The following is a 16,052-nucleotide window of genomic DNA, read 5'->3' on the forward strand; positions in this document are numbered from 1 at the left end:
GGAAGTCAGCGTGCAGGATCTCGCTGAGGGAGAGAGAAAACAGATGGGCGGGCAGAGGAAGAGGCTGGGCGGAGATAAGAGCTGAAGAGGCAAAGCTGCCTGGGCACCAACGATGTGGACGCCGCCCCTGGGCACTTGCGAGCCCTCATTTACATATGCATCAAAGTTCGTTTTTGGCAGTTTTACAAGTCCACAAAAGCATATAAAGGTACCGTTTTAATCATCTGTGTTGCGGCTACAGCGCTATGGGAACTGTTAAAAAGGGGTAAATGTGCTGACGGACTCCCTTTAAAGGGAAGCTGTCATTACAAAATGCAGTGTAATCTGCAGGCAGCGTGTCATAGAGCAGGAGGAGCTGAGCGGATTGATGTATAATGTGGGAAAAGATTTAGTAAAACTTCTTTATATAAACCTTAGGTCTTTTTTTGCATCAGTCATGTGGGCGGTGCTACTCGGTGATTGACAGCTAACTCTGCATGACTTAGCATATAGGAAAATTGACAGGACCAGGCATGGAAAAACAGAGTGGGGAGGGTGTGACGGTTTCAGAGATAGCAGACCTCTAGGTGTAATGGCAACGCCCTCATTGCTCCTAGAGGCTCATTTGCATTTATTAAAACATCATTTTTCTCAGCAATGCGGGCACATATGAACATGGGACCAACACAGATGCCTTCAGCTTCCAAGTACACATGTAACAGGTCAGCCAGATTCATACAAATCTGATGACGGATGTCTTTAACGGCTCATTCAGACGGCCGTATGCTGTCTGCAAAAATGCGGATCCGTTTTTTTGCAGATTAGATGTTTTCCCATTCATTTCAATGGGGCCCTTTTCTTCTATTGCTCAGCAAAAAAATTAAACATGTCCTATACTTGTCAGTGAAAATCAGGACATGGCCCCATTGAAGTCTATAGGTCAGCAAAAAAAACAATGCAATCTGTGGACATGCTGAACTGTCCGCAAAAAAAGGATCCTCATTTTTTCGGACAGCATACGGCCGTATGAATGAGCCCTTACTGGGATTTTTTACTGAAATAACGCATAATACTGCCATGTGTGAACATAGCATAGCAGAGTCCCTAAAAAAGATGCCAGTGGTGCTAGTGTGTGCCTTTCTAAGCTAATAGTCTGTTGCGGGGCGGGGTGCTCAGCAAGTGCATCCTTCATTCCAAATGACACTTCTATAGCACTCTGAATAGTGAGAGTTAAAAAATATTGAGATTCCAAGAATTTGTGCGAACTGTCATGACAAGATTCCTTGTTTCTTTAGGAACTATCAGTAAGCTGAAACGTATGTACTTGTTTTCTTAGGTTTTGGATCCTAGAACAAGGATGATTCTTTTTAAGATGCTTACGAGAGGGGTCATATCAGAAATTAATGGCTGTATCAGCACAGGCAAAGAGGTAAGTGTGGATTTAATTCTATATTTTTAATTTGTCATTTGCTTTTACACAGTAAGGGCTCATGTACACGACTGTTGCCTGTTTTGCTGTCTGCAAATTGCAGATACCTGTCGCGTCCATTACGCATTTTGCGGAACGGAACATCTGGCCCATAATAGAACAGTCCTATCCTTGTCCATCATACAGACAAGAATAGGATGTTCTATTTTTAGCGGATGCCACGGAACAGACATACGGATGCGTAGAGCACATGGTGTACTGTCCGCATCTTTTGCGACCCCATTGAAGTGAATGTGTCCGCATATGTTCCGCAAAATATGCGGATTGAATATGGACAAAAAATATTTTTGTGTGCGTAAGCCCTAATTGACACTTGATTTACACTATGATGGTGCTGACAGCTTCTATCCCCACAAGGTTAGGAGTGGGTGGCTCTATGCCTGTGTATTTAAAGGGGTCGTCCGGGTTAAGAGCTGAACCCGGACATGTCCCCATTTTCACCCAGACAGCCTCCCTGACTTGAGCATCGGAGCAGTTCATGCTCTGATGCTCTCCTTTGCCCTGCGCTAAATCGCAAAGGGCAAAGGCATTTTCTGGAGTTAATGTGACTAACCGAGATCCTCTTAGGGCTGCCAGGCGGAGGCTTCTGCCCATCAGAGCCGGTGACGTCACGCCGCCCGGCAGTGTGTTATTGTAAATAAAGGAGCCCTTGCCCTGCATGATCTAGCCCTGGGCAAAGGATCAGGGGGGCTGTCTGGGTGAAAATATGGGTATGTCCAGGTTCAGCTCTGAACCCGGACACCCCCTTTAACGTACACAGGATAACTATGCAGAAAACAGAGAGGTCCCTTTATGGAAGGGCGTTTATAAATAAGTAAATAAATAAATATAGTAATTCATTAAATAATAGTCAAAAACACTTAATCCCACAGTATTTTACTTGCAGTTTTTTTCCCCAGACTTTTTTTCCTGTAGAAAAAACAGCATTAAACACTACTACAAAAATGCAGCATTTTAAAATGTCCTAACTTTTTACATATTTGTTAGAGATCTTGTAATATAGATGTAGTTCAAATCTTGTCTCCTATTTACAATAATATATACAGGTTTTAGGAAAATTGTCTATATTTAGTGTACTTGGTTTTCACTTAAGGCAAATGTCTACCATGCTAGCACTTCAGATGGAGGAAGCAGAGCCATAAAAATTTACAAAACGTCAATCCTGATGTTCAAAGATCGTGATAAATATGTGAGTGGGGAATTCAGGTGAGATCATTTTAAATTTGGTACTTTATAATATATATTGCAAAATGTCCTTTAACTATAATTTCATGGGTGTTTTAGAAAACCAGAACTGGTGTTGCACTGGTACATTGTGGGTCCAATGAATGTCAAAAGCCCCTTGGGGGAGGCTTATCTAAACTGGTGTAAAGTAGAACTGGCTTAGTTGTCCAAAGAAACCAATTAGGTTCCACTTTTCATTTTTTAAAGCTCCTTTGGGAAATGAAAGGTGGAATCTAGTTGCTATGGGCAACCAAGACTGTTTTCTTTCCCCTACGCCCATGACAGCACCCTTTAGAGAGAGTGCCTCCATCCAGGACAGGGAACAGGAACTGCATGTTTTCTCAGGTTAAGGGGTTTCCTGGTGCGGCGTAAGACTCTTCTAGGAGCTGCCTGCTAAGTCTGGGACCATCCTTCTGGGTCTCAGACTGTTCCATATTGAGCCGGCATTCCTGAGCCGTCCCGGTGTTACTGGGAAGTAATGCCGGCATGCCAGACCCTCCTGGCGGTGTTTGGGAGGTCCAGGGCCTAGTCTCTTTCCTCCTCCTCCTCCTCCTCCTCCTCCTGGCCTCTAGTAGCTTACAGAGGTGGAGGGAGGGCTGAGCTTTTCCTGAGCGCGCTGCGTGCGCAAACCGGAACTTGCGTCCCACGTTTGGATCTGGTGGCCAGCGTTCCGGAAATGAAGGACAAACATCCTCTTCCATAAAGGGCCGCATGGGGACGCCGGCAGAGACCCGACCTGTGGGTTTTAAACCGTATCGGTGCGCTGTAAGAAGGATCCCATGCAGCAGTGGATGTGCCTATGGACAACGCTCTATCCTTATCTGGAAGTATGGAGGAAGAGAGCAGTCAGGGTGCTGATGTCCAGGAGGGTCATGATGGCAGACCGGTATTCCTGGTGGGGTAAAGGGGTCAATCCCCACCCTCAGTATCTAATGGGACTTATTCTCTAATTTTATTTTAGAATACCAAAGAGGTCCCTAGGAAAGCCACCGCTAAAATTAAAGGAAGAGTGTGCTGTATGCCAGAAAAAACTTGCTTCTTCCTGGGCTAAATTGTTATGTCAGCATTGCGTTAACAAGGTGGTAGAGGAGGAATCCCCGTCGCTACTTCAGAGTATCAAAGATATTGTTAAATCTGAAGTTTCTGATTCTATCAAAAAAGTATAAAAAATGCCTCCCTTCTTCAGCTGCGGGCAAGCAAGGTCCCTCTGTCGTATCCGATACAGAGTCTTCCGACGAGAATGAGCAAGGAGAAAATTGGATTTTTTGTACTCACCGTAAAATCCTTTTCTCGTAGTAGGCATTGGGGGACACAGCACCATGGGTATATGTCCAACTACCACTAGGAGGCACTAGACACAAAAAGTGTTGGCTCCTCCCAGGTGGGCTATACCCTCTCCACAGGCACGAGGCTATTCAGTTTGTACCAAAAGCAGTAGGAGAGAGAAGAAAAGCAAGGAACCAACAACTCCCGTACCGGGAAAGATCAAGAGACCAGCCCGGAGAAGCGGAAGAAAAAACATAGGGAGGGATCTGTGTCCCCCAATGCCTACTACGAGAAAAGGATTTTACGGTGAGTACAAAAAATCCAATTTTCTCGTGCATGGCATTGGGGGACACAGCACCATGGGACGTCCCAAAGCAGTCCCTGAGGGAGGGAAAAGAAGAGACGCGCCACCGGTTGGGCATACAGGTGCAGGAGAACCATGTGACCCAACGGGAAAAAACACGAGATGGGCAAGAGGTTCCATAACAAGGAAGAAACCTCAGAAGAAGCAGGGAAGACTGCCAGCACCCCAGGACAAATGACTGGAAGAAAATCCCAAATGCAAGAAGGTGGCAAAAGGAAACAGAGCGCAGCCAAGGGCTGGAGAAAAAAGTAGGACAGCACCGCGTGGTGAAACTACCCAACGCTCTACATTGTTCCAGACCCAAAAAAACCTGTGGCCATCCCCTGAAAGGCCAGGGGAGAAAAGAAACAGGGAAGCACTGAAAACCAAACGAGTGGGGGAGCCATAGCAAGGCTCACATGTGAAGGGAGGGGACTCCCCTCACCGCAAGGCCAGGAAAGAAGCTAAGCGCCCCATGTAAAGGTGAAAACCCAAGGCTGCTAGAGGAAACCGCCAACCCTGGAGAAGGAGGGGGTTGTAGGTAAAAAACCAGGAAAAGAACGATAGCTCCTGCGTCCCCAAAAACAGGAGACGAGGCGCAAGCCTCCGAAAACAAGATATCACCGTGAAGCGTAAGACCAGAGGAAACACTGGGCATGTGAAGTAGCATGGAAAAAAGAAGCCAGATACAGGCCAGGCAACCTCGGCAGGACACACTGGACTGAGAGACATGGGAGTAGAAGGAGAGCACTCCAAAAAACCTAAAGAGGAAAGGTCCTACAACAGGAGGAGGTCCCTCCCGAAGGAGACCATACGGTGGAACTGCAAACCGCAGCACTAAACCACTCAATACCAGGTACTTGACGTGGGAGGCTGGAAAAAGAGACACAAATCCCAAGAGGACCTCAAATGAACAGGGACAGGGACTCCAGAAAGGAGTACCCAGTATGGGCTCACAAGGAACCAGAAGCTGAACCACCAGAAGACAACGCAAGCCAGAATATCCAGGAAAGGCGAAAAGAAACCACCATAGGGGAAGGGGCATAGGCCATGGACAACTAGCCGTACCAAGAATATTGACCAGCAAACCTTAAACATTGTCCCAGAGAGGGCAAGTACAGCAGCTCGGGATGTACCACAAAACGACAGACATCCATATGCATAAGGAATGCAGAAGTCGCCATGAAAAAACCGGGGTAGCCTACATAGAAATGTAGAAACCAGCTGCGACCGGCATACAGAAAACTTCCAGGGGGGAGAAAGCACCAGACAGGTGCAGACGACGGCAAGGTCCAAGAGGACTGCCCCTCCGCCATGTAGCACAACTAAGCAGAAAATACAAGGGAATACCGAAAACACCTGGACCCAAAAGGAACTACGGGGCCCTGTCCGATACCAGAGCAAGCAGCTGAAAATTCAGACAGGTGTGTGTGGCGCTCAGAGGTCCTGTCCTTGACCCATCAGGGAGGACGTCCAGCAATGATAAAAGCCGTGGACCCAGAAGGATTCCGTGTGGCGGACATCCAGCGATGACAGAAAACCTCAGCCGCGGCCGATGCCACCAGCTACGTGTCCAAACAAGGTAGAAGATCCAGTGGAGATCCTTGTACTTCACCAGGAATGGGCCGCTCAGCAATTAGGAAACAACGCGAGTACTCCCCTATAACATGGGGTAACGCGGAGCACAGCATACCGTAGTACCGTAAAGAGAAGGCAAGAGCAACTACAGCACGAAGGCCAACAACCACCTGGCCACGGAGTAGGGAGCGTGGTTGAATGAGGACCACCCGCCGGATCAGACAGATCAGTCATATACTGGAGCTACCAGAAGTAGCAGTAGACCGACAAGGTGGGGGTTGGGCTGGCCCACACCTGCCAGACATGGAAACCATGCACACGCTGAACGAAGGGGGCCTGGTGCAGACAGTGCCTTGAGAGGTAGAAGGAGACCAATGAGCGCGACAGTAAAGGAGTGGCAGATGTATGGAAGAACCAAATGGATGGAACCAACATCCGCAGCACAGATTAGAACCCGTGGGCAGAAAACACCCAGTGATACAGAAACTGTCTGAGCTACAGACCGCACCACAGGGCCCAGCGCTTGGGGTACTACAAACACACGCCTAAAATATGGGGAAAGTGGCTGCATGTTGCCAACTAAGGAGAGTGGAAACATAGCCACAGCATCTGGGAATGAGACAGCATACGGAGGGTACAGGTACACAACCTGTAAAGTAGAAATATGGCTGTGTTAGAGGAACTACATTTAAGATCGAAGCAATGTGGCCGCATGGTGCACCCTAGACCCAGAGAGGTGCAACAGCAACCGCGTTAACAATGGAACCCAGTAGGGCCGCACGGTACCACAAAGAACAAGACAGGTGCACACCACAATCAGGTAGGTGCAATGGCAACAGAAACAGGGCCGCATAGCACACCCTAGAAGCCAGACAGGTTGAACGGCTGCAGCATCGGAGACGGTTCAGGGACTCTACCCATGAAGGGAGTAAGATGGCCGTTTGGTGCACACTATGATGAGGTAAGTGCAATGGCCACGGCAATAGGAGGAGGCCTCAATATCTCGTCCTGTAAGGAGAGAAAATGCCACATGGAACACCATAAAGCCGGACAGGAGGAACGGCTACCGCATCCGGAGATGGCTCAGGTACTCCACCTGTTAAGGGATCAAGGCGGCAGGGAACAGACAGGTAACTGAACCGGACAGGGGCAATTCTACGGCAATTGAAAGTGGCCTCTATATTCCGCCCGTAGGGAGAAATGTTGCCGCATGGAACACAACAGAGCCCGCCAGAGGTATCGGCTACAGCACCGGTGATGGCGTAGGTACTCTACCTGTGAAGGAAGCAAATTGGCTGGGAACAGACAGGCGCAATTGCAGCGGCAATTAAAGGCAGCCTGTATATCTCGCCAGGAAGGGAGAAATAGTGTCGCATGGAACACCATAGCGCCAAGCCAGGGGAATCGGCTACAGCATCAGGAGATGGTGTAGGTACTCCACCTATGACAGGAGCAAAGTGGCTGGGAACAGACAGGTGCAATTGCAACGGCAATTGAAGCGACCTGTATATCTCACCCGGAAGGGAGAAATAGTGCTGTATGGAACACCATAGAGCCAGCCAGGAGTAATGGCTCCTGTAGGTACACTACCTAAGAAAAGGGGCAAGGCGGCTGTACAATTGCTCTGAACTCACCAACCTACAGGAGGCGATAGCCGAGCTAACCGCTTGCCCAGAACAGGAACTCCCTGTAATGAGGTAGAGTGGCGAACACCAACACCAGGATGGGAACCCCACGGAAACACTCTCAAATGTGTAGAGGATAGCCCCTGGTATAGGGGAACCAGGAAGGCTTGTCAGGGACAGCCTATGGCAGTGGTGCAGGAACCCCCCTGTTAAGGAGAAGGCGTACGTATCAGACACCGGGTAGGTGACTCAGTATGCTAAACACGGGGACGGCTGCCTTACCTGTGCGGTTGAATACCTGTGCGGTCAGGGGAGCACCATCCGAAAATCCACTAGAGGGGATACCAACCCTGTTTAGGTAGGAGAGGTTCCTCCGTGCACGTAGTCTTGACCTCCCAGAGGGCTTCTATATGGAGGAAGACCGCCTGATGCTCTGTTCCGAGGGAATCGGTGCAGAGGTGTCCCCAGAGGCAACGGATGGGGTGACAGGAAGGATTCGTCACCAGCCTCAGGCCTGTCCTGGGGGGGATCCGAGGATGCCGAGGAGGGGTGGGACCCCGTTGAGACCACCCGAGGGTGTACTGTGAGCTACCCCTCGCCGAACCCGGGTGCAGGTACCCCTAACTGAGCATGCCCCATCTGCAGGGAGGACCCTGGGAGGGCAGAGGTGGCCGCAATTTGGGTTGGTAGCGTTCCAGCGACACTGCCAGGGAGAGTCGGCCAAGGTTCCCATGGCATTGACACGGAGGGACCCATTCATGGGGAACCTACACAAAAAGATTGTTCAGGGAAAACAATGGGATCTGGGAAGAGGTACTGCACACCAGCAGGGACAGGATGACCACATGGCAGCCATTGTAGACAGCGGACGCACGTGAAAACACGTGGCGACCGAGGAGCTGTTGGGAGAAGAGATGCTCAAAAAGCAGCCAGCAGAGGCTGTCTATCCTGACCCGGACGCAGTGTTCCCCCAAAGAGGTGCAGCAGCAGCTGTTCCCCAAAAAAGAGGTGGTCAGTAGGGCTGCAGGGGACATGAAGCAATCGAGGGGTTAACCACCCCCTCCAACAGAAAAAACATGTTAGCCCAGGAAAGGGTGAGGAGATAGCTCCTCCCGAGGGCCGGGCGGGGCTCAGAAAAGCCCGGGAAGCAAGGGGGAGGGGCCGGGAAGATTGCGGCCTAGCAGGCCCAAAAGCCGGGGCCTCGATTTATGAGGTGGCCGGGAACGGAGCAAGGGGGGCGGGGCGAACCGCGGCCGACAGAGGGCCCACCGAACCATAAAAATAGGTGAGTAGGGTAGGGGGGGAGAAGCGACACCTGGGGATAGGCAGATCAGGGCAAACAGAGCACCTGGGAGCCGGGGACAGGCCATAGAAGATGAGGCCTAGTCCCGGCAGAAGCCGGGGACTAAAGTAGCGGGGAAGCCAGGGAGAGACTGTGGCCAGGGAGGAGAGAAAAGACCAACCGAGGGGGAAAAGAAGGGAGGAAAAAAAAAAAAAAAAAAAAATGAATATAACCCCCCCAGGAGGGGGAGGGGGTTGGCTAGGAGGAACGAAGAGGCTCCCCAGGACCCCCAGCTAAGGTGGATCCCATCCCCCTGGCCACAGAAGGGAACCTAACCCTGGGGCAGGGACACAGGGACAGGGGAGTATACTCACCATCCGATATACTCACCATCCGATGTCTTCGGGCGCAGCACGGTCACCCCTTCGGCAGACTCAACACGGGAACCGTGGGAATGCCGGCAAGCCACTGCGGATGCAGTCCGTGGGGACTGGGTGACCGGCGATGGTACCGAAGTACGCGCCCGCAGGGGGGGCAACTAAAGTGGAACACGATGGAGCCCCAGCCTGCAGCAGGTATAACGGTGGAAAAAAACCGACCTGCGGAAGAGAGAAAAAAAGAATAAAAATAAACAGCAGAACCTGCAAAAAAGCAGGACAGGTCTGCCTCCTACGGACACTAGACTAAAACTGAATAGCCTCGTGCCTGTGGAGAGGGTATAGCCCACCTGGGAGGAGCCAACACTTTTTGTGTCTAGTGCCTCCTAGTGGTAGTTGGACATATACCCATGGTGCTGTGTCCCCCAATGCCATGCACGAGAAATCCTAGATAATTCAAGCTCTTCCTCAGATGAAGAGTCCATGGGTAGACCTTTATTTTCCCCTGAAGATACGGATTCCCTGCTCAAAGCTATTAGAGCCGCGATGAAGGTGGATGAATCTAGAGAACAGAAATCCATTCAAGATATAATGTTGGGTGATCTGGGTCACAAAAAATCTAGAGTTTTTCCCTTAACTGAAACTCTAACATTTTTTTTTTTTAAATCAGATGTTTCTTTATTAACATTTTTTTTAGACATGTTCTATCACATCAACATGACAGTTCTTTCAGGTCGCAGACCTATACCGTATCTATCGCATATAATATATATACCATATACATTATATTACGCATATCCACGAAAGACATGACATAAATCGTCAAAGAAGCACAGATATCAAAACATATCTAGCACGAATACTAATATTTTCCATGAACAAAAAGACCCATAACCCACCCCCCTCCCATTCCCAATAAGGCAGGACACATATATAGTCACCTCTGTTATTCCAACATTCCCGGGGTGTCGGCACCACAATACCCCTCAGTAAACCATCTTCCACCATCAAGTTCCAATCCCCGATATTTCATAAGACATCACAATCCAGCAGCCATCTTCCCATACAGCCTCACTTCAATGTCAGGTAACCCATTCACCAACAAGCATCTGTATATACACCACACACCTGCTGCCACCCAATATCCTATGTATCCTCCATCCTCGCTGCATTAACCTTATATAGAAAAACTCCTTGTAAGCGCCAACCAGGAGCTGCAACACCCAGAATTATCGATCCAGCTGCCCCAGATTGCTTCAAATTTGGATAGACATTTCCTTTTCTGATATACTCCTCTTTCTAAGCGAATTACTATATTTAATCTAGCAATATATTCTGATATGTCAGGAGGTATGGATTGGATCCACTTTGCTGCCAATGTTTTCCTAGCTTGATATAGCATTCTTCCTATACCAGTAGTTATAACAGATTGTAAATTATTATCCGGTACCAAGCCTAATACACACAGTTTAGGATCCAACTTAAGATTAGCACTGTACACCTTGTTCACCAGGTGTAGTACTGCTTTCCAATAAGACGTCAGTGATGAGCAAGTCCACAGCATGTGCAATAGATCAGCCTCCATACTTCCACACTTCGGACAGGCCGGGCTATCTCTATAGCCTATTTTATGCAAAAATACTGGGGTCTTGTACACCCTATGTATTAAATACAGATGTGATAAACGCGCCGCCTCACTAAGGGATAGAGTAGGGGTAAGTTCCACCACTTCCGTCCACTGCTCATCCGTGAGTTCACCCAGATCTCTTTCCCACTGACGTCTACTCGTTAACGGATATCCCTTAAGGAAATCCTCTAATAGGGCCTGATACACCATGGAAATTGCTCCCCTCACTGACCCAGCCGCAATCACTACATTTAATGTCTGGTTTGATATAAATGTAACCGGGGCTATCTTAGACTGAGCTTCTAAAGCATGCCTAAGTTGCAAATAGCGATAAAACTGCGAGGAGGGCAACCCAAATTCAGAGCACAATTGTTGATATTGTTTTAAGATTCCATTAGAATAAATATGGCTCAGATTCCACACCCCTTTATTATTCCACTGGGAGAATCCAGTCAGGCTAGTCAGTTCCTGAAGTGCAGGGTTATGCCATAGAGGCGAGATGTTCATTAACCCTATTATCCCTAAAATACTCTTTACCTTATTCCATACTTTTCTCATAAGTAGCAAGGTCGGGATATTTCCCAATTCTTCGCTTATTACTCCTTCAATAGCTGTCAGCGGGGGAGACCTATTTGCAGCCCACCCGACCAACCGACCACTCTTCCCTCCCATGTCATCTACTACCCCCCACCCTTTAAAATGCTGGAGTTGGGCCGATAAAAAGTAAAGCATAGGGTTGGGTAAAGCCAGACCACCAGCTTCTTTATTCCTTTGCAGGATTTCGTATCTTATTCTTCCCCTATTATTTTTCCAAATAAAAAAACGGAACAACTGTTGTATTTTATGGAAGTAATGCACTGGGATCCATATGGGGGAATTATGTAAGATGTAAAGCAGCTGAGGCATGAATATCATTTTAAGCAAATTGCCTCTTCCGATCATAGAAAGAGGCAATTTATGCCAGACAGCCACCTTGTTCCTAAATTTCTCTAACAAGGGTAGTAAATTATTGGGAATATAATCTGTCGGGTTCATTGATACAGTTACTCCAAGATATTTAAAAGATTGCACCACTTTGAGTTCAGAAAAAGCAACATGAGTGGTATGCATTCGAGAGGATACCGGGAGAATTACTGATTTATCCCAGTTTATACGAAGTCCAGACTGGTCACCAAACTGCGATATTACAGAGATCGTAGAATCTATGGAATCCACTAGATTATCCACATAGATTAGCATATCATCTGCGTATAAAGATACGCGTTCCTCACTAGAGCCCCTCCCTAACCCTCTCATCAATGGAGTAGATCGTAAAAGACATGCCAATGGTTCGATTGCTATTGCAAATAGCAAGGGAGACAAAGGACAGCCTTGTCTCGTCCCCCTTTCCAATGCAACTGTGGGTGATAATTGACCGTTTACTCTGATTCTAGCTCTGGGCTCGCAGTATAAAAGCTTAACCCAATTTAGAAAACCTGTTCCAAAGCCCATCCTAGTCATGACCGCCCACAAATACTCCCACTCGATGCTGTCAAAAGCTTTGGCAGCATCAAGTGAGATCACCGCAGCTCCACTATCCTGACCTTTCCTCCCTTCCAATTGCAGGTTTAGGAATAAGCGCCTAAGATTTAACGCCGTGGATTTTCCAGGCATGAACCCAGACTGATCATCATGAATAATAGATTGAATAACCCTACATAATCGATTAGCCAAGACTTTGGCCAGAATTTTCACATCTACAGTTAGGAGTGAGATGGGTCTATATGAGTCCACGAGTGAGGGGTCTTTTCCTGGCTTAGGTAATACTACAACTATAGCCTCTCTCATGGAACAAGGCAATTTACCTTCGCGGTATGCATCTTTAAAGACCATTAATAGATGTGGAAGTAATATCTCCCCATGTTTTTTATAAAATTCCCCAGGAAGACCATCCCCACCAGGTGCTTTTTCATTGGGCATGGACTTCAATGCCATTTCCAGCTCTTCCAGAGTTATGTCTTCCTCAAGAAGTGAGCTATCCTCCATAGATAAGGCAGGGATATTTATCCTCTCAAGATGCCTAACCCTATCAGCAGCAGTGGTGACCAATCTGGACCTGTACACCTCCCTAAAATGAGCATAGAATTCTCTCAAGAGATTCTCATCTCCTGTTATCAATTGTCCGTCCATTCCTCTGAGCGAGGCTATACAGGAGGGGCCATTTTGTGCTTTAGTCACTGTAGCTAACAGGTGTCCCACACTTTCCCCTTCAGCAAAGTACCTCTGAGCCATGAATAAACGTTTATCGTCTGCTCTGGTTTGTATATGTTCCTTCAAAAGCTTCTGGGCTTCCTTCCACTGTGCTTCATTAGTCAGAGTGGGTTGTGCTATAAACCTTGTTTCTAGAAGCGTAACTCTATCTGATAGCTCCCTGTCCAGAAGACGACTCTTAGATTTCCTAACACTAATTCGCTTAATGTATAACCCTCTCACATACGCCTTCAGAGTATCCCACACCACAGCCCCTGATGTTGAGCCTATATTAATAGACAAAAAATCAGTAATAGCCGTAGACATATCAGTTCCTGTATCCACTATTGATAACCAAAATGGGTTTAACCGCCAGACGGGTCTAGGAACACACAAGTGCCTCCCCACCTCCAAAGTAATCATTAATGGGGAATGATCAGATAAGCTACGGGGCAAATATACGATCTCCTTAGTTAGGGATACTAACGATAAGGAACCTATTGCTAAATCTATTCTGGACAAGGAGCTATGCGACGCTGAGTAACATGAATATTGACGTCGATCAGGGTATTTGGTCCTCCATATGTCACACAACTCTATCTCCCCTATCAATCTCGCCAGAGAGGTAGGAGCGGCAGTATATGTTCCCGACCCATCATGGAATTTATCCAAAAGACCATTAAGATAGGTATTGAAATCACCCATAATTAATATAGGTACTAACGGAAATTTAGATGTAAAGGTAATAATCATCTTCATAATTTCAGCCGAATATGGAGGGGGAACATACACCGCCACTAAGATAATCCTAAACTGGAAGATACAACAATCTATACAAATAAATCGTCCGTCATCATCAATATATGACTCCTGAGCATGAAACGGAATGGCTTTATGCACTAAGATACTAACACCTCTGGCATGTGTGGAGTATGTAGAGTGAAATTCACACCCCATCCATGCTTTATGTGCTAAGTATGTCTTGTCAGCAGTCAAGTGGGTCTCAGATAAGCATAGAATAGCTGGCTGTATATCTTTCATAGCATGGAAGATAGCCGATCGCTTAGATGCCAAAGACATTCCTCTCACATTCCACGCAACAATATTAACGGAAGACATCATGGTATCTCATAAGCAAATGCAGAATTTGGTGCCGACAACCCCAATTGAATCTACCCCCAGTAGCAATACTGAAAATAAAACCTGCCTTAACCCTCCCCCCTCCCAACTGTCCCCAAACTACCCTAAGCATTCCTATAGCCATGAACCCAATAAACAGGGGTACACCATAGACATTTAAAGTGAACCTAACCGTCCTAAGTGAACAATAAAGGCACAGGTGAAGAAACAAGCGCTTAAGTTATACATGCGCTACACCCTGGATGCGCCGATATATTGGCTCACCCAACCTCCCACCCAGCCATATAGTAACCCATACAGTGTGGGACCGAACCAATGAAAAGACAGCATATAAAACCTCCCGTCTTAGAGAAACGTTAAATACTCCCACAATACCATAACTGGCAATACGGCGTGTCAAATAAGAGACACTAGAAAAACAAGAACAGTTCCTTCAGAAACATCACCGTCGCATCAGGTATTGTTGCCGCGCCGATCATGTTCATGAGTGTCCAGCCATTGACTTGCCTCAGACGGATCTTCAAACATGTGCATGGATCCATTCGCCACCACCCGGAGCTTCGCCGGGTACAACATGGAGTAAGGCCACTGTAGTACTCTCAATCTTTTCTTTACATCTAAAAATTTCGCTCTCTTCTTCTGTATTTCAACAGAAAAGTCCGGGAACAACAGAATTCGGCTATCGCCAATTTGAATATCAGGGTTATCCCTGGCTGCTTTGAGTATGGCGTCCCGGTCTCTGTAATGTAGGACCTTGATTAGAAGAGGTCTTGGAGGCGCCCCCGGAGGCGGCGGGCGAAATGGCACCCGATGTGCCCGTTCTATTGCAAAGAATGGGGATAACTTTTCTTTCCCAATAGTGTCCACCAGCCACTTTTCCATAAATGCGACGGGGTCCGAGCCCTCAGTGCGCTCCGGTATTCCAATAAATCGCACATTATTCCGTCGTAGACGGTTTTCCAGGTCATCAGACTTGGATATAAGTAGGGATACGTTATGTATAACACGTTGTAAGTCCCTTTTAACAGGTGGTAGCTGATCCTCCATGTCGCTGACGCGACCCTCCAACTCCCCCACTCTTTCTTTAAACTGACGCATATCTTGCCTTATCAGCAGAACTTCCTCCTTAAGGCCTCCCATATTGGCATTCAAAGACGTAAGGGCTGTGCTGCATTGTGCCACCATCTTATACACATCCGCAATAGTGGGGTCGGAAATGGGCGCCTCATTTGGCGGCAGCTCAGGACCCACCTCCAATCTTTGTACCGACGTGTCTGAGGCATGTTCCAGGGGCTCCGCTTCCCCAGCTTCATCGGACATCCGAGCTTCAGGCTCCGAATCAGTTGCTGTGGCTGCCGGGGTACGAGCGTACTTCCCCAGCTTCGCTGCCACATCAGAGAGCTTGGCAGTCTGCACGGCGCCATTTTGTTTGATCGGCGTGTCCATGCCGCCGTCTTTACTCTCCTTCTCCCTCTGCTTTTGGCGAGTCATGCCGAGACCGGAGTAAACCCCAGCGTTCAGGGAGGCTTCAGAACAAGATCGGTCCCCTCTGAGGACAGGTAGGAAGCGGTTGAGCGATTATATACAGGATACTGTCCAGGAGCTCAGCGCCATGCGTCTCTCTACATCGGCGGTTAGGCCACGCCCCCGAAACTCTAACATTTAATTCGGAAAGAGTGGAAAAAGCCTGACAAGATTTTTTTTTTTTTTTTTCTAGGAACGTTAAGAGAAAATATCCTTGCCCCGGTCTGGCTGCCAATGGACAGGTTTAACAAGATTAGTTCGGTATTTAGGGACTTGATATGGCGTAAGGGACAACCCTAAATAAAGCTCGAGACCTTGCAGCATTCTAAAACTGAGGGGGGACTAGCAGTTCCCAATCCATGGGTGTAC

At 47.8% G+C, this 16,052-nt stretch overlaps 1 protein-coding gene across 1 annotated transcript in view; it reads left to right on the forward strand.

The window, feature by feature from the left end:
- The window catches only part of RIOK1 (RIO kinase 1), a 55,428-nt gene that overhangs the window by 17,066 nt on the left and 22,310 nt on the right, over positions 1-16,052 (forward strand). Inside the window, exons 6-7 of the mRNA XM_044293477.1 lie at positions 1,316-1,408; positions 2,562-2,674. Of these exons, the coding sequence (XP_044149412.1) occupies positions 1,316-1,408; positions 2,562-2,674 (206 nt within the window). The remainder of the gene's footprint in view (positions 1-1,315; positions 1,409-2,561; positions 2,675-16,052) is intronic.

This window comes from Bufo gargarizans, chromosome 5 (assembly GCF_014858855.1).
Source record: "Bufo gargarizans isolate SCDJY-AF-19 chromosome 5, ASM1485885v1, whole genome shotgun sequence".
NCBI lineage: Eukaryota > Metazoa > Chordata > Amphibia > Anura > Bufonidae > Bufo > Bufo gargarizans.